Genomic DNA, 18,584 nt, shown 5'->3' on the forward strand with positions numbered 1-18,584 from the left:
TGAACCTACACCCTTTTTTCTAGAATTGTCCAGCACTGGGGGAATCACCCTGGACTGCATCAGCCCCCAAACCCTGCCTAGTGATAATTCATACAATCCAGGGAGCTCTAAACTGCTCCGCAAATCTAGCTGTGACTCAGGTATAGGCTGATCAAAGCAACTCCTTTATCTGGTAGACACCTTTCTAACCATTTACAGTATGTGCTACAACAGTACATGTGTCATACTGGAGCACAGTAACAGCATCATGGCTTCTCCAAGCTTTTGTTTTATATTAGTGAATCACACATTGTCTTATAATAGAATATTTGGAGCATTTTGTGAATTGGTTCTACCATAGTTTTCAATACTAAAGAGGGTATGAAACAGGGATGTGGTATCTTTAATTTCCTTATAGCACACACAGCACAAAACCTTTCATTATACAGTACCGCAAAACATATAAATACTTTATGAGGAATACTATATATATATATATATATATAGCGCGTAGTTCAATAAGTGATTAAGATGGATGTTTGTCTTACCTGGAGGAAGGTATTGACAGTGCCCTGTAGAATTCACCAAGACATTGGTGTGAAAGGTGGCATCGAATCTCTCATCGGCACTGTAAACAACACAATGCTTTATCTACAAGAAATCCAGCTTACTTAACACCCCTGCTCCCCAAACCAATCTTAGATGGCTTACAGTAAGGCACTATTACAGTCACTGCTAAAGAATAGCAATAAATCACCCCATTAGCCAGCCCTAGAAATAAATAAACACTTACTTAAGTGTCAATAAAACATTTATGTGGGTTCGTGCTCTGGTTTAAAATGAGCTGTCGAGTTTGTGCAAACTGTAGCAGCTCCAGCATTCTCTTTCATAGTATGGGTGTGCTATGGAACCCAACAAATGATCTTTTAAACAAGAATCATTCATCACTCAAGAGATACCTTAACAAAAATGGCTTGGATTTTCCCATTTTTAATTTAAAAACTGGCGCAATGTGTCGGGCACAGACCAGATGGAGGTTTATATACTTGTTTACTGTACAGAAAGAGAACGGGGCTCCTACACTTCCCAGGCTGTAAAGGAAACACCATCTTTCACCAGTACAGAGAAGGGGAGAGGCCAGTGGGAACAATCTACAGATCTGCCTTGGACCTCTTCTCCTTTCTAGATGAAATGTGATGAGAGACACTTACCTGTTATACAGAAGGATGTCTGGTTTCCAGATTTGCCCGTCTGGAAATCGAACCTTTTTCACTCCTGGATATTCAGATATGTTCCACTGAAGATAGTAATCCTGCCAATACTGCACACAGAGGATAGAAGAATGAAATGACTTGTATAGAACATACTTCATACCCCAAAATAAATAGCAGCAACAGCCTAATTCTAAAAGTAGCTATACAAAATGGATTTTATGTATTAATCTACTATTTACAGCGTAGGCTACATGTCTTGCAGTGACAGAAACAATAATTTAAAAAAATATATCATTATATTAGTTTTCATATTTTTTTCAAAGTCAAAAATGTGCAGACGGGGCGCTAAAAGTGAAACGTCTTGAAAACTATATAAAACTGATTTACAGTGCCTTGCGAAAGTATTCGGCCCCCTTGAACTTTGCGACCTTTTGCCACATTTCAGGCTTCAAACATAAAGATATGAAACTGTAATTTTTTGTGAAGAATCAACAACAAGTGGGACACAATCATGAAGTGGAACGAAATTTATTGGATATTTCAAACTTTTTTAACAAATAAAAAACTGAAAAATTGGGCGTGCAAAATTATTCAGCCCCCTTAAGTTAATACTTTGTAGCGCCACCTTTTGCTGCGATTACAGCTGTAAGTCGCTTGGGGTATGTCTCTATCAGTTTTGCACATCGAGAGACTGAAATTTTTGCCCATTCCTCCTTGCAAAACAGCTCGAGCTCAGTGAGGTTGGATGGAGAGCATTTGTGAACAGCAGTTTTCAGTTCTTTCCACAGATTCTCGATTGGATTCAGGTCTGGACTTTGACTTGGCCATTCTAACACCTGGATATGTTTATTTGTGAACCATTCCATTGTAGATTTTGCTTTATGTTTTGGATCATTGTCTTGTTGGAAGACAAATCTCCGTCCCAGTCTCAGGTCTTTTGCAGACTCCATCAGGTTTTCTTCCAGAATGGTCCTGTATTTGGCTCCATCCATCTTCCCATCAATTTTAACCATCTTCCCTGTCCCTGCTGAAGAAAAGCAGGCCCAAACCATGATGCTGCCACCACCATGTTTGACAGTGGGGATGGTGTGTTCAGGGTGATGAGCTGTGTTGCTTTTACGCCAAACATAACGTTTTGCATTGTTGCCAAAAAGTTCGATTTTGGTTTCATCTGACCAGAGCACCTTCTTCCACATGTTTGGTGTGTCTCCCAGGTGGCTTGTGGCAAACTGTAAACGACACTTTTTATGGATATCTTTAAGAAATGGCTTTCTTCTTGCCACTCTTCCATAAAGGCCAGATTTGTGCAGTATACGACTGATTGTTGTCCTATGGACAGAGTCTCCCACCTCAGCTGTAGATCTCTGCAGTTCATCCAGAGTGATCATGGGCCTCTTGGCTGCATCTCTGATCAGTCTTCTCCTTGTATGAGCTGAAAGTTTAGAGGGACGGCCAGGTCTTGGTAGATTTGCAGTGGTCTGATACTCCTTCCATTTCAATATTATCGCTTGCACAGTGCTCCTTGGGATGTTTAAAGCTTGGGAAATCTTTTTGTATCCAAATCCGGCTTTAAACTTCTCCACAACAGCATCTCGGACCTGCCTAGTGTGTTCCTTGTTCTTCATAATGCTCTCTGCGCTTTAAACGGACCTCTGAGACTATCACAGTGCAGGTGCATTTATACGGAGACTTGATTACACACAGGTGGATTCTATTTATCATCATTAGTCATTTAGGTCAACATTGGATCATTCAGAGATCCTCACTGAACTTCTGGAGAGAGTTTGCTGCACTGAAAGTAAAGGGGCTGAATAATTTTGCACGCCCAATTTTTCAGTTTTTTATTTGTTAAAAAAGTTTGAAATATCCAATAAATTTCGTTCCACTTCATGATTGTGTCCCACTTGTTGTTGATTCTTCACAAAAAATTACAGTTTCATATCTTTATGTTTGAAGCCTGAAATGTGGCAAAAGGTCGCAAAGTTCAAGGGGGCCGAATACTTTCGCAAGGTACTGTATGTATGCATATGATTTTGTAAACCGCAAATAGTAATTTATTTTAAAAGAAAATATTCACAGAGCTCTCCTCTGAGAAAAACATTTCTTCAGGTGAACCTTTTTGGTGCACCAGGGGCTGGTTTTTCAAAACTTTTAATCTGCATAACAGTGATCCGGATTTTGAAATCCTATATTTTGTGATCAAGATTACTTTTATATGGATCATTTTGATCAGTTTTTTCAGAAAATGTCACTGCTGGATTACATTTATACAGATAACAAATAATCATGATTACGAAATCCAGTTTTTTTTTTAAGTGGGCTAGTTCTTATTAGTGTGTGTGTATATATACAGTACTGTGCAAAAGTTTTAGGCAGTTGTGAAAAAATGCTGTAAAGTAAGAATGCTTTCAAAAATAGACATGTTAATAGATTATATTTATCAATTAACTAAATGCAAAGTGAGTGAACAGAAGAAAAATTTAAATCAAATCCATATTTGGTGTGACCACCCTTTGCCTTCAAAACAGCATCAATTCTTCTAGGTACACTTGCACAAAGTCAGGGATTTTGTAGGCATATAGTCAGGTGTATGATTAAACAATTATACCAAACAGGTGCTAATGATCATCAATTCAATATGTAGGTTGAAACACAATCATTAACTGAAACAGAAACAGCTGTATAGGAGGAATAAAACTGGGTGAGGAACAGCCAAACTCAGCTAACAAGGTGAGGTTGCTGAAGACAGTTTACTGTCAAAAGTCATACACCATGGCAAGACTGAGCACAGCAACAAGACACAAGGTAGTTATACTGCATCAGCAAGGTCTCTCCCAACCGTAGACGCAGTGGTCGGCCAAGGAAACTTACTGCAGCAGATGAAAGACACATCATGCTTACTTCCCTTCTCAATCGGAAGATGTCCAGCAGTGCCATCAGCTCAGAATTGGCAGAAAACAGTGGGACCCTGGTACACCCATCTACTGTCCGGAGAAGTCTGGTCAGAAGTGGCCTTCATGGAAGACTTGCGGCCAAAAAGCCATACCTCTGACGTGGAAACAAGGCCAAGCGACTCAACTATGCACGAAAACACAGGAACTGGGGTGCAGAAAAATGGCAGCAGGTGCTCTGGACTGATGAGTCAAAATTTGAAATATTTGGCTGTAGTAGAAGGCAGTTTGTTCGCTGAAGGGCTGGAGAGCGGTACACGAATGAGTGTCTGCAGGCAACAGTGAAGCATAATGGAGGTTCCTTGCAAGTTTGGGGCTGCATTTCTGCAAATGGAGTTGGGGATTTGGTCAGAATTAATGGTCTCCTCAATGCTGAGAAGTACAGGCAGATACTTATCCATCAAGCAATACCATCAGGGAGGCATCTGATTGGCCCCAAATTTATTCTGCAGCATGACAACGACCCAAAACATACAGCGAAAGTCATTAAGAACTATCTTCAGCGTAAAGAAGAACAAGGAGTCCTGGGAGTGATGGTATGGCCCCCACAGAGCCCTGATCTCAACATCATCGAGTCTGTCTGGGATTACATGAAGAGAGAGAAGCAACTGAGGCTGCCTAAATCCACAGAAGAACTGTGGTTAGTTCTCCAAGATGTTTGCACCAACCTACCTGCCGAGTTCCTTCAAAAACTGTGTGCAAGTGTACCTAGAAGAATTGATGCTGTTTTGAAGGCAAAGGGTGGTCACACCAAATATTGATTTGATGTAGATTTTTCTTCTGTTCACTCACTTTGCATTTAGTTAATTGATAAATATAAACTATTAACATGTCTATTTTTGAAAGCATTCTTACTTTACAGCATTTTTTCACACCTGCCTAAAACTTTTGCACAGTACTGTATATATATATATATATTTTTTTTTTAAATAAGCCATTATTTATGACACAGCCTAAATGAACAAAAGAAATAAGATTGTGGTAATAATGAGTAATACACAACTTTATTTATGTTGTTTTATATTAATTTTTTTTAACAAAAATCACACAAATCACTTTTAATGTTAGTGCACATATAACGCATGCAAACAATTGTTATTTTATTCATGCCTACTTAGCAGAAATTAAATAACTAAATCTAAATTGAATAGAAATAAAACTTTTGAAAAAAGGATATGTGTTTTTAGACATATTCATTGTCTTCCTCATCGGTCGGGAGTCCAGCATCTCAGACGAGTTTTAAGGAAGGCGAATGTGTATTTTTTTTTTTTTTTATTACTCCTATTTTTGCTCACTCCTATTAAAAATATTAAAATGTATAAAACTAATGTAAAAGTATACAGTATTATAAAAACATGACAAAGATAAAATGCCTATTCCTAAACATAGTTCCACTGAAATTTTAATTTCTACCAAAAACAACATTTCACAGGGTACAATGAGGATAAAAGATGAAGTTCAGTTTTGTAAAATCTCTAAGTTCCTAATTTGCAAAGCATCTGTGAGATAAGAATAAATAGAGCTCAAAAGGCCCTTTGTAGCAGGAAAGGGCAAGAAATTGCATTATGTAGACCAATGAATCAAAATGACATGCTGAAATGTTTTAAGGCGCAATCCCTGTTAAACTCTGCACGCCAAAACTATTTTCACACAACCCCAGCTAAACAGCCGTCATCTGGAAATGACTCCCAGCACTTAGGATCTGGTCTGCTCATATGAAAACAACTGCTGTTAACTGATCCAAACACTGGCATGGATGTTAGTGCTTAGCAGGGCCCTGGGCTTATAAAACTTTACAGATAGTGGTCCAAGTTGCTGTTGTATTCTATATACTATTGCATTCATAGTTGAAGCACTTTTTTAAAACCAAGAAAACAAATCTTACAGGATGTAATTAGGATAGGATAGCCAATTCCAGGTTATTGGGTACAATAAGTATCTAGTCATACCCTACAATATGCGAAGCATGAGGTAGGGATATGCTGGTGACCAAATATTATACCTAACAGGCTGGAAACAAGGGTTCTCATTGAGGGGCTGTGTTTGGGAAGAAAGTTTCACGGAAGGAGCCTCCTCAAAAGAGTGTTAACAGAAAATAAATGACTTTATAACAATTCTTATGGTGAGCTAGTTAGTGTTTCATGATTGGTTCTTTTTTACAAGGGGCAAAAGTCTACAATATATTATTCAAGATGGTATGTAAAAGGCTTTGCGGGAAACCATTTGTTATTTTAAAGCAATTTGAGGGATGGAATAAAGATAAAACACAAAATATAATTTCTATTGTATAAAAGAAGTTCAAACTCACATTGTTAATCCTGGTATTGTGACTAAAATGTACACTGTTAGACAGTGCTTAATTTGAGCTGGATCCTGCCGGAACAGGATCCGGCACCTCTCAGATTTGACTTTTTTTGTTCAGGCACCTAATTTGCCCGGATCCGGTACCTCTCGCGGCATGATCTATTATTTTTTCCACTGTTTGAACTGTAAACATTCTAATAAAAGCGATCAGAGTTTAAGTTGCTTCTGCCTCCTTGTTATTTCTCCCGCCCCCCGCATCCTATCCCGTCACACCGATTCCAGACCTGCCCTCTTATTTGTACATAGAGGTTATGGGGCAGGCCGGCGAGGCAAGTAACTGATCTTGAAACAGTGGTGGTCAGCTAGTGAGAGGTCCCTACGTAATCAAGTCACTTAGCTTAGTCGTCGCTACTGAATTTGAAACGTGTCGTGGGAAAGGAAAGCCAAATCAAAAATGAGGGGGAAACTGCTCCTGATGGTGATGCCTTAGCTACCAGCGCTGTCTGCGCTGCTAATCCCGCCAGTCGCCAGTTCAGCATCACCACCGGCACGTCCTCCACTAGCTAGTAGGCCACTAGTGAGTCAGACTCGGCGGGAGAGGGGGACAGGGTCGGGGAGGACTAGTGATGGGCAGTTCGATTGTTTTTAGTGACTCGATTCATTTGATTCAGTTCAGTTTGGTGAATCGATTCATTTCGTTCATTTGATTCACTGATTCAGTGACACAAAACCAATCAATGTAGACCGCATTAAGATTGTTTACGTAGGTTTATTTGAACCGGAAAGAACGAGTCGTTCACGAACTGCACGTCACAAAAGCTAGGGAGAATCTATATTTGGTTGACTGGGTTCATAAACATTAAATTAAATATAGTTTGACAAAAAAATAATAATATATATTTAGAATAGTGGAGCTAAGATAACAGTTTGAACCATTTGCATTGTTTAGCCATCAGTATCAATCTAATTTAATTTAATCTTTAAAAAAATAAAAATAGTCAATTGCATTTCTTACGTGTTTTTTTTTCATCTATACATTTGGAGTCACCCATTGTTTTTTACAACAACAAAAAAGAGAGGCTCGAACGAGTGGTATTTGTGGAACTAATCCGTGGTATTTATTCAGCACATAGCAAAACGCTGTTTGCCCAATTCCTCTTCTATCCAGTAAACCTTTGGGATTAGTCATGTAATCAATCACACGTTGAAGCACACCCATGACCGCAACATGTACATTTTATATAAACAAAGTTTAAACGTGAATATATTTAGTATTTTTTTTGTGTTTAACACAGTAAAATAACATTTAGAAAATGTATATTTAATGTGCGTGTAAAATATAATAGACGTTTAAGAATGTCATCCATTAGAATGTGCAATATCCTCCTAAAAGGTTGTTGTATCGTAGCTGATACTACGTTTCACCTTGTGGACTAAGGTGAATCGCCGTCATTATTAAATTATAAAATATTTAACCGTAGTTGTAAATTGTCATGTATAAAATACATTCATTCCTCAAGGTCAAATATTTAATCACAAGTTATATAATTAAGCCTTGGGTACAATAACGTTACAATACCAGTAGATGTTTGTATTTATTTATTTTGGAAATGAGGTGTATATCTCAATTATTATTATTATTATTATTATTATTATTATTATTATTATTATTATTATTATTATTAATAATAATATTATTTAGTAATTTGGCTGACTTTACTCAAGATGACTTAGAAGTATTAATCATAATTTGTGCAAAATAGTTAACTATAGATATGATTAATTTTGTATGTGTATAAAAAATAACAAACACACATAGGCTACAATTAGTAGTGATTCATTTTATTATTTATTTGTTTGGCAGACTTACACAAGGTTACGTACATAGAAAACTAAGAAGAACTGTAAGAAAAATAAAAAATAAAATTACGGTGCACAAACGTGTAATCTGAGTTTCTGACAGCGTGAAGCAGCACTCTAGAAAGTACACACCGTCTGGATCATATAGCTATGGTCTCGAGGATGTAACTGACGCCATTTTTGCTCACAAAGAGTTCTTATCATGCACTAAGTAAGCAGGAATTTGGATCCAACATGGCACATACGGTCTTCAGTTTCATAACACTCAATGAGTGGAGAGACAATCCGGTTTCATTGTTACAACGAACAAATCAGCCAGACTCGAGAGGTAAGGAATCATTTCATTACTTTTGATAGGCTGGTAACTCGACTTCTGCGCCACACAAAAAAGAACCGATTCAATAGGGGCTCTGATCCGATTCCCATCGTTCACCTTAGTGAGTCGTTCAAAAAGAACGATTCGTTTGCGAACTACACATCACTAGGGAGGACAGTGCATCCACCGACGAAGTGCCCGGAGCAGGTGCAGTTTGGACAGAGGCTCAGTTAAAGAAAAAGCAAATGTATAACCCCTGGCTTGTCATGCAAAATTCAAAGCTGGGCTGTACAACATGCAAAAAGGTAGGGTGCTTGGGTCCGGAAAAGACTGGAGGGATGAAACTAGCAAAAGAGTGTGTGGAATGTACAGTAACGTCCTTTGCCTCCGACGTAAAAATAACAACAAAGAGCCCTCAGAAAAAGGTTTTTGAACATGCCCGAACCAAGGCTCATTTAGCGGCAGCAAGCATTGTAGCCAAGGCTAAAGATGACACCTTAAAACAGGTTATAGTTACATTGTCTGGCTACATTGTGTTTGTCACTTTTTTTCTCTTGCGTTCTGGTACCTCAAAGCCCCCCGGAACCACCCCAACCCCCCCCCCCCCCCCCCCCCCCCCCCCGCTCCCCACGCTCTGGCGCTCAATATGTGTTCCGGGACCTCCCGATTTACAAATTAAGCACTGCTGTTAGAGCTGGCTTAGCTAAACTACCCTGGATTTGAGCACAAATCCTAAGGGAGCGTGCTTAACACTTAACATTTTTTTTAAAAGTACAAACAACAACTTCCATTTTTCAGCTCACAATGACCTTTTCTTTGAACAGTTTTGTTTGAAAAAATGCATTTCCATAATGCACTGGCTTTCCACTGCTGAAAATTAACATGAATAACCTTCCAGGAGACTGCAAACTACACCAGGTAAAATAACGTTCTGAGTTCCCATGCCTTAGCTTGAAGAAATATGTTACATCTGCACTTCCTAGGTCATTACACCTCCGCAGTGTCTTCGGGGTCAATGTTACTGACTGAAAGCTTGTCAGCAAAACCAGCTGGTTGTTTTAGGTCAGATAAAAATCTATTAAAGGTGTGTGGCCAAGGAAGTGAAATACAATCTAACAGCATGGCTGGGAAAAATATATATTTTTTATTAATCCCATCCTTACACATGGAAGTATTGCAAGATGTAATTCCTGTGTGCCCCACATCAGACCGTTTTATAAGCCACATGAACTGACCCGATTTAACAGTGTGTTCAGGATATCAGATCGCCTGTCTCATAAATGGTTATATTGCAGTGAGAGATTCATTTGGTAATGTTTGAATCAATGACCAAGCAGTTTATGGATTTGTTGATTAGCCTGTTAAAGTAGAGTGTAAAACAATACATGTGATGCAATAAACAGGTTACATTAAGACACACAGTGTAGGGTTGCCACCTGTCCGATGGCTTACTCTAATCTACATATTAAAAAATAATTAGCATTACAGTTTTTTTTAAGGACCCGTCCGGCAGTTCTCTTGGTCCGGAAGCATTTTAATTTAATAAAAATGTATATGAAAATGAATATAATGATAATTATTTTTAATATCTAGATTCTAGAGATGGAGTAATCGTGTAGTATAGTTTTCAGGACAGTTCACATTAGTTCCCTGTCAGAGCAGTTTTGTCTTGGTACTGCTTTCTCCCACTCCCTGTTTTAATATACAGGTAGTACGACTCAAAAAACATATGAATTGTAGTGTGACATTGTAACCACTTTAACTAATTCAGGGATTGTTTGAATGCTGACATCTGACATGTTTTCTCAGTGCCTCAGTAAGTAAGGAAAAAAAAATCATTACCATTTTAATCAAACTAAACAAATGATTAGTCACAGAAAATCATACACAGCATGCAAAAATACATTTCACAATACTGTTGTATGAAAGTAACAGAAATAAAACTTGCAAAAAAAAAAAATGTTATAAGCAACTCATGTACAAACTTATATTATTAGAACATGAATGTTAAAATATGCCCCTGTCAAGCCGTTTTTCATTAAAGCAAATTAAAAGTGTGTCTTTCAAAACTACACATTTGAGACCTATATAAAGAAAGGCAGTGCATAACAGATAAGATTAATGTAATTATGTTGCTGGGTGAATATGGCTAAACATATGGGGGGCTTGGTATCCAGGGTGTGTGGATAATGACTTTTTAAATTGATGATTACTTACCAGCTGTAACCAGACATTAGTTGTTAAAACTTGATTCTTCTCATCCTGTAAAACAAATGAATAAATTGGCTGAAGATTTTAGTGGGGTGTCAGTGGAGTACTAAAGGAGTGAAGCTTAGATTTGACATCACCTTTTGACCTGTCCTTTAACAGAACTGCAGCCTCTAAATCTTATATCCTAGAACACTGTATTAGTGCCTGTCAGTTATTGATAATACACTTTGAATAATACACTTGGATTGATTAATGACATAAGCACAACTATGTGCCTCTCTCAATAATCAGTTTCTGCCATCCTGACTATCCACTGCAACTAACTCAAATGTACATTGTACATTTAGTCAGTATGAGACTGCAAAGTACTCTAGAGAAGAAACCAGCTGGAGATAAATTATTTGTCAGTAATATCCTTTTCTAGGCTGTGGACTTTCCAAGTGATAATCAGTAATAAACTAAACAGAGACATTTACACGTTTATAAAGGTTCTGGGACAGGTCACATGATGGACAATGTGGTGCACTAAAATGAACAGTAGGATGTGTCACTGAAGCCTAGCAATGCTGAGTGGTTCTGAGTGGGGTGGGGTTATTGGGTCTGTTTTATGGTACTGTTCCACGGGTTGACTAATGTTTATCCATATCGAGTACAGCAGAGGCACTGTCTGGGCCATGGTTACTTTTTCGGGGTATGGGTGATGTTAGTGCTCATAGCTATGGACACCAGTCCTGCATGTCAAGGGGAGAAGGCAGCCACCACCCACTCAAAGAATCTGGGGAGGCCAGGTGAGCAGGGTGGACAAAGCTGCACACTACCACCCCAGCAAGGGAACTGTCTGCAAATATTCTGTTGGCAACTGCTAGATGAGTTTGTTTCAGGGTTAAATAAGTTCAAGTGCAGGGATCGATAGGAGAGGCAGGCTCCCATGATCACCTGAATCTCAGCCTATGCTTGTGAGGTTTGTATTTCCCAGAAAACGGAGCCTCCACCGTTCAGTCAGCTGTGTGGTGGTGGTTCTTGTCATAAACACCCCCTCTAATATTATTGAGCAGCCCACCACCTCTTGTCCAGCTGGTAGGCTTTATTCTATCAGCTGCAACCAGGATCTAAACCAGAGAGATGCCTTTACTGGATGAGCCACAGAGGACCCTATCAATTCTTTCTTTCTGTCATCATTCAGCTAGCTTTCTGGCAGGACAGATTGCTCCAAGAGCAAGACCACGGATCAAGTGACTGCAGCTTTCCAAAATACTTCAAAATAATACAGCTGTTCTTCATAAATTATTAGTTGCCTTTCTTAATGCCTGTTAGTGTTGAAAAGGATTCAGTCAAAAAACCCAAATATGTATGTTGTGTGCAGCTGTAGGTGCAATATCTATATGTGCATGAGATCTTAACTCCTTTCTAGAATGTTGATAACTGCCTTCAAGTGTTCAATTAAAATGCCAATATTGTATATATCTCCTGGAGCTAAAAAAAAAAAAAATGCTGAAAAATACCCTCTGAGGAAGTGTTCAGACTCTGAATATTAGAATATGGTAATCAAAGGCTGACTCAGCACGGTAAGAACTCTACTGTCGCTTGCAAAACTAATCTCTCAACTCTATGGGACTTCATCATCTAGCCCTGCCTGTTCAAACTAACACATCCCCACACTATCTAGAAGTATTGTTTAAGAACTAGGAAAAGCGTGATACAAGGGACCTTAGGGGCCAAAAACATGATCAAATTGCTGTATCTTATTAAGTTAACGGACATGTTTTATGTGTTTCTGCTTTGGAAGATTATAACTGCAAGATCATAGTACAAATTGTGCAAACTAAAAATAAATAATAATGTTAGCTGCTTTAGTCATTGTGTTGTTAAAATATGACTACTGGATCCTATGGAGGAAAGGGCTGTTCGATAGTGCTGTACTGTTCAGAGGCTTTTCAAGAAGAAGGTAACGTATTGGAAACATAAAGCTGAACATCTAAAATTGGTACTGGAGGTATTTTTAAAACCTCAATCACAAAGCCAATAAAAACACCAGCTTTCAAGACATTCCAGTTTATCTTACTTAGCCATAAGTGTTGTCTTGTGCATGGTAGAGTACCAGCTAATACGAATTCTAAAGACATGGATAACAGCATTAGCTATGCATGATTTATATAAAGTTAATATGTACAGTTGACCTTGCCTCATGGATTAAGAGTGTCATTTCTTTAGTTCAGTGTTCCACTTTACAGCATTGTAGCCATAGTTAAGAGACTGTGGTATCTTTTTCAGCCTTATAACAAAAATGCAAGTGGCAGTGGAATGGAATTGTGGGGCAATTCGAATGACCTTCTAACCTGTTTAACAGTAGAAAGGAAAGCCGTGTGTGACAGGGGAGCACTGTATTTCACTGGTTTCATTTTGTAATAATAATCACTGTCGTCATTGACTTTACTTACCACGTCCATTATCTGCATTAGGCTAAGACTGAAGGAGACAGTTAAAGCATGGGAGTCATTTGCCACAGGTCTCTCAAGAGGGCTGTAATTCTTCATCAGCTCCTTGTACAGTTTCCTCTGATACTCTCCTTGAATGGAAACTGGAGGACAATTAACAGAAAAGAAGGAGAGTGATACAGGTTTTCAAGGTAGCAGAATCTGGTCCTGTTGTTACAGTAGTTCAGGGTCACTCTGGCCCTTCCTTATTTACCAGCATTCCAGTATACAGCATGTGTCGTGTGATTTATCCAACTATGCATATTATTAATGGACAAGCTCATAACTCTCCAGTAAGTGCATCATTTTTCATGATTTGGTAGTATTTTTTTTTTCTCTGATTAATTATAAAGGCCAAAAAAGATTAGTTCTGAGGTGAATGCCTATGTTGGGAAAAAAATGTTTATTTTTTTTTTTTTTTTTTTTACATAAATGGCTGCTAACAAAGTATAATTAAAAATCTGAGTTACAAAAAAAAAATATTACAATTTTAACAAATGTAGCAATTGATCAAGAAATCCAGTCAGAACAACTTTTTCATGAGGAAACAACCATGTTTATGTTGGAGAGCTGTCATTTAAACTTGAAAAGCTTTTAATCCATATGAGCTACAAGTAGGGTTGCTGATTTTCGGTTTTAACCGATAAAAACGATAAAACACCCACCAGTACAGACCATTGGGAGAAGCAGAGGTATTAAATAAGATACAGGAGTTCAAAAATCTGGACCAGATGAAATGTATACCAGAGTGCTTAAGGAAAGGTGTAGAAATATGTACACCACTGGCTACTATCATGACAAAATCTATAGGAACAAATGAGGTTCCTGTTACTGGAAGCTTACAAATGTTGTGCCAATATTTAAAAAGGGAGATACAACAGACCCAGGTAATTACAGACCTGCAAAATGCAAACTGAGGGAAGCAATATCAAGAGGTAATCTTGAAGACTATTTGTACATCAATAATGTTCTGTAATAGGAGATATCCAGCATGGATTCAGAAAAGGGAGGTTGTACTTAAATAACCTACTTCACTTTTCTATGTGCTTATGATATAATTGACCTTGATTTTCAAAAATCCCCGAAACTTAAATTAAAATCATCAGGAATATGTGTAATTGGACAAATAACTGGTTTAAAAAAAATGGAAAGCAAAGACCTTTTTTAATTTGCAGATGACAGAAAAATAGCAGGAGTAGTGAACTCAGAAACAACAGCGCAGATCATTCAAAGGGAGAATTCAGCTATTTGTGAGACTGTTAAGGGAGGGCAGTGGCTGGTTCCTATAAGTGGAAAGGACCTTGATGTGTCACATCCTTAGGGAACAAATCTTTTTACAAATCTGGAGGGTGTGGGGTCCTAAAAAAGAGGGACCATCATTTGCAAACTTTGTTCGACTTGCGTATTAAGCCATTGTTGAGCATGCAGACAAAGCACCCGTTTGCAGTTACAATCAGAAGCTCCACAGTCTTCCCTAGTGAGTTGCAATGTTTATGAATCCTGGGGAAGCCATGGCTCTCTGTTCTGCAGTCTGCTTCCTTCCTAGTGTTGATCTGTGCTGAGCACTGCCTGCTCCAACTGAGCTATTCTGTGTGATCTTGCTTCTTTGATGTCTGCATTTCTGCAGGGTAGCCAGAACTGCTAGTGCGGTTTTGTTTTATTAACTGGGGTTTTGCCCTAATCTGCAACATTCTTTAAAGTTTTAAATATACAGAGTGGCAATACATATTGCATTAGCTGACATTTCACACTAATTCAACATTTTTTGATGCTGGAATAGTTTTTAAGCATGGTAGGTAATGATATGTATAGAAACAATGAGATAATTATAGACATTTAATCTTATTAAACAGGTAAGAAATGAAATGTTATTCAGTGTAGACAAAACTAGTCTGTACCCCTTTTAGAGAGCTCCTGACAAGCTGATATTCATGTAAAAACCAGAACAATATCAAACTTGCTTGGTGAATAGGGCACAGTAGTTCACATTTTCAATAATATAGAAACTAATTTCGATTTCACTATTATTTATTTTACTCCTGTTTTTCTCCCCAATTTAGAAAGTTCGCTGCTCATTGCTGCAACAACCAGCTCAGGAGAACTGAAGGTCAGTTTGCAACCTGCGCCCAGGCTGCCACCTCTCACACTCAGGTCGACAGTAGATGTCGACACACTCCAGCCCTGCAGGTGTCCATTTGAGCTCAAAGGGGTGCCTGGCCAGTAGGGTCTGCTGAAGCCTTTCTAACCTAAAGCAGCACCTGAGTCAATGTTTCACAATGTTTTTTTTTTTAAAAAAAAGAGCTATTTCCATTTTATGCTAAAAGGAGTTTCGGTTACGGGGTCCCCAAGTGGCTCATCTGGTAGAAGCGCAGCCACGTGGTGCGCAGGATGAGTCACACAGCTCAGGTTCACATCCTGGTTGTGTAAAGTCCCTGGTCTTCGCTGGGGATTCCGAAGAGAGCATCCCATTGGCTCTGGCACTCCCGTGGGTTAGGGAGGCAAAACCGGCAGGGGCTGTTTCTCCTCATCGCCCCAGAGAGAACCCTGCTGGCCAGGCACCCAGTGAGCTCAAGCAGACACCTACAGGGCTGGCCTTTTTCTTCAGAGGTCGTTAGCTCGCTGACATCCACTCTCGAGTTCCTGGGTGTAAAAGAGGAAGCTGGCTCGGTCATGGGATTGGTGGACGCCCACCGAAGCTTTGGTTCTCCTGAGCTGTGTGGGGAATTGCTGCGGTGAGGGGAAAGAATGGTTGGACATTCCAAATTGGAGAGAAAAAGGGGTGGAAAATAAAAAAAATGAAATAAAAAAAAGACTTGGTTATAAAATGAATACATTTTGAAGAAATATACATGTGATAGGCAACATAATTTGTACAAGGAGCACAAAAGGAACTCCCTGTTACAGGCTGCAGAGAGGTGAATTGGGTATAGCCAGAAAAGATACACAAGAGCCCAGTACATATCCACCAGGCATGGGTCTGATTCTTAATTACTTAACATGACCACACCATGTATGAATACACACTACCAGGGAGCAATGCGGCAGCTGAATTTTAATCCAGACTGTTTGGGATCCCAAGTACATGCCAAAATCTCAGAAATTGTCTTCAGTTGTCTTCAGTTTCAACAACAGTGACCTATGACCGTCTCCCTCTAGAGGCCATATCATGCATCGACATCTTTATTTTCTTATACACTGGTGCACTACCCACCACAAACCTCCGCGTTTGTCTGCAAGTATAATAGACGTTTTTTGCGCAAAACACTCATTTCTATGCATCATGGAAATGAGACTGATGAGAGCACTATGGGGTAACTCAAAGTGTAGCATAGTATCAGTAGTCCCAAAACAGCACAAACATATAGAGAGTCTAATCTGGACGCACGCTAATAGAGTTCCCAATATCCTTTAAACTCAGCTCCAAAATAAGTAGCAGTGAATTCGTATTATAAGATGTACTTTCAATAAGTGACTGCTAATCGTGGTTGGGGCCATGTAGAGCGCTAAACTTTTAAGTTTTTAATAAATAAATAAATACATACATTGCTGGGTATTTTAAAATATTTTGGGGAATTTTGTTTTTTAAGTGAATGTTAGAAACGCAGTTTTGTTAAGCACTTTCGAAACCCATGCCGTGTGAACAGGACACGATAGTGTTCATTTTTATTTTTGGTGTCAGTGTAAAAATCGTACTACCCATACTTTAAAACCTTACAGACTGCTTTTTATTTTTAAGTACTACCACAATAATAATAATAATAATAATAATAATAATAATAATAATAATAATAATAATAATAATAATAATAATAAATGTACTGAGTGAAATAGAACACACAATCGTGGCTTAGTAACCTAACTGTTTTTGTTTTGGATTTCGAATGATAAAACAGGAGAAGAGTACTGCTCCGTAGACAGTTAGTAAACTCGGGACTACCGGGATGAAGAACGATGCCACAAAACAACCATCACTGTACACTTACCAACAATCGGCACTGTTACGGATAGTCTAGGGCAGGGAAGGAGTGGACTGCATCTTCAATTTTCAACATAACTACTGTACATCCACCATAGTTCGGTTTTGAGAATACAGAGTAGTCTTAAATAAATAAAATAAAACCAAATCAGCACGTCAACCCAACTACCTGTAGAGACTACCTGAGGAACAGGACGCAGGTACAATGACATAAAATAACTGGTAAGAAAATATTTATGCCCAATGGACCTGCTGTGAATAAAGAAAAAGTTAAGGGCATTTTACTTAATTTAAATAAACGCACGAGAGTCTAAACACATAAACCACTTACCATTCACCAAACAGAGGATACCAATTACTGATAGGTTAAAATCCGGAATCCACATTGTTAAAAATAAATATAAATGATATCTTCTTCCTCTGAAGATATAATCCCGTATCCAGCCCTCTGCGTTTTAAATAAGGACTCGGTCAAAAAGGCATTATTATGGAGCTAGCCAGGTAAAATCTGCTACTCTGTCATCAGATTCACTTTTGTGTTCGTGAGTGTGCTTGTGTGAGCGCAGGTTTGAGGTCCAATAAAGCCGAGGCGAGACAAGGAAATCGAGAGTGAGGTAAAGATGGACAGAGAGTATTCCCCACACCTTCCCTCAAACGTTCAAAAAAGAGACAGAGGTGGTACGACTATATGTTTTTGAACACAACAGAAACGTCCCTCTTCTCTGCCTGAGGCAAAATATGGTATTTATTGTACAGATTAAATACAGTTAGAACTCTAGAAAATGAAAATATACTTTATTATTATTATTATTATTATTATTATTATTATTATTATTACAAAACCAAATCGAAAGAGAAATAGGTCTTCACAGTCACACTGCTATCAAGCCTGCTGCCACAAATAAAAAACCGACACCACACAAGCAGAGTAGACGACATTAACCCCTGCGTCACCACATTCCTCCTCCCCTCCCCACGGAGAAAGCAATTCCCAATCCAAATCAAGCGCACGTCACCCCAGCGCTCAACCCTCATATTCCTGGCAGTTATGTTGATCGGGCCGCCTCGCTGTTTTCTGCCCCTGTTTTTTGTTACTACAGTGTTTGTTTAACGTTGTCTGGCCAGAATACAGACTTTTTGGAATACCAGACAACCTCCAAAAACGCACATAAAACATGGTGTAAGCATAGGTTAAAACAAAAGACGAGTTCAATTATTTAAATATATTTGTGCACAAAATAAAGTGATCTAAAATAGGATCAATACTATCAAAATATGAGCAATGGCACTAGCTACCTT

General features: G+C 38.6%; 1 protein-coding gene across 2 annotated transcripts in view; it reads right to left on the bottom strand.

Moving 5' to 3' along the window:
* LOC117427630 (neuronal acetylcholine receptor subunit alpha-7-like) overlaps window positions 1-18,151 on the bottom strand; it is a 41,958-nt gene extending 23,807 nt beyond the window's left edge. Inside the window, exons 1-5 of one of the 2 annotated variants that reach the window (XM_034902195.2) lie at window positions 17,617-18,151; window positions 13,274-13,413; window positions 10,842-10,886; window positions 1,191-1,300; window positions 528-607 (exon numbers count right to left, since the gene is read on the bottom strand). In XM_034902195.2, the coding sequence (XP_034758086.2) occupies window positions 528-607; window positions 1,191-1,300; window positions 10,842-10,886; window positions 13,274-13,413; window positions 17,617-17,671 (430 nt within the window). In that variant the 5' untranslated portion in view covers window positions 17,672-18,151. Of the gene's footprint in view, window positions 1-527; window positions 608-1,190; window positions 1,301-10,841; window positions 10,887-13,273; window positions 13,414-14,468; window positions 14,554-17,616 lie in introns of those variants that run through there. The other variant, XM_058994891.1, reaches the window with a different exon arrangement.
* Window positions 18,152-18,584: the final 433 nt, after the last annotated feature.

This window comes from Acipenser ruthenus, chromosome 21 (assembly GCF_902713425.1).
Source record: "Acipenser ruthenus chromosome 21, fAciRut3.2 maternal haplotype, whole genome shotgun sequence".
Lineage (NCBI taxonomy): Eukaryota > Metazoa > Chordata > Actinopteri > Acipenseriformes > Acipenseridae > Acipenser > Acipenser ruthenus.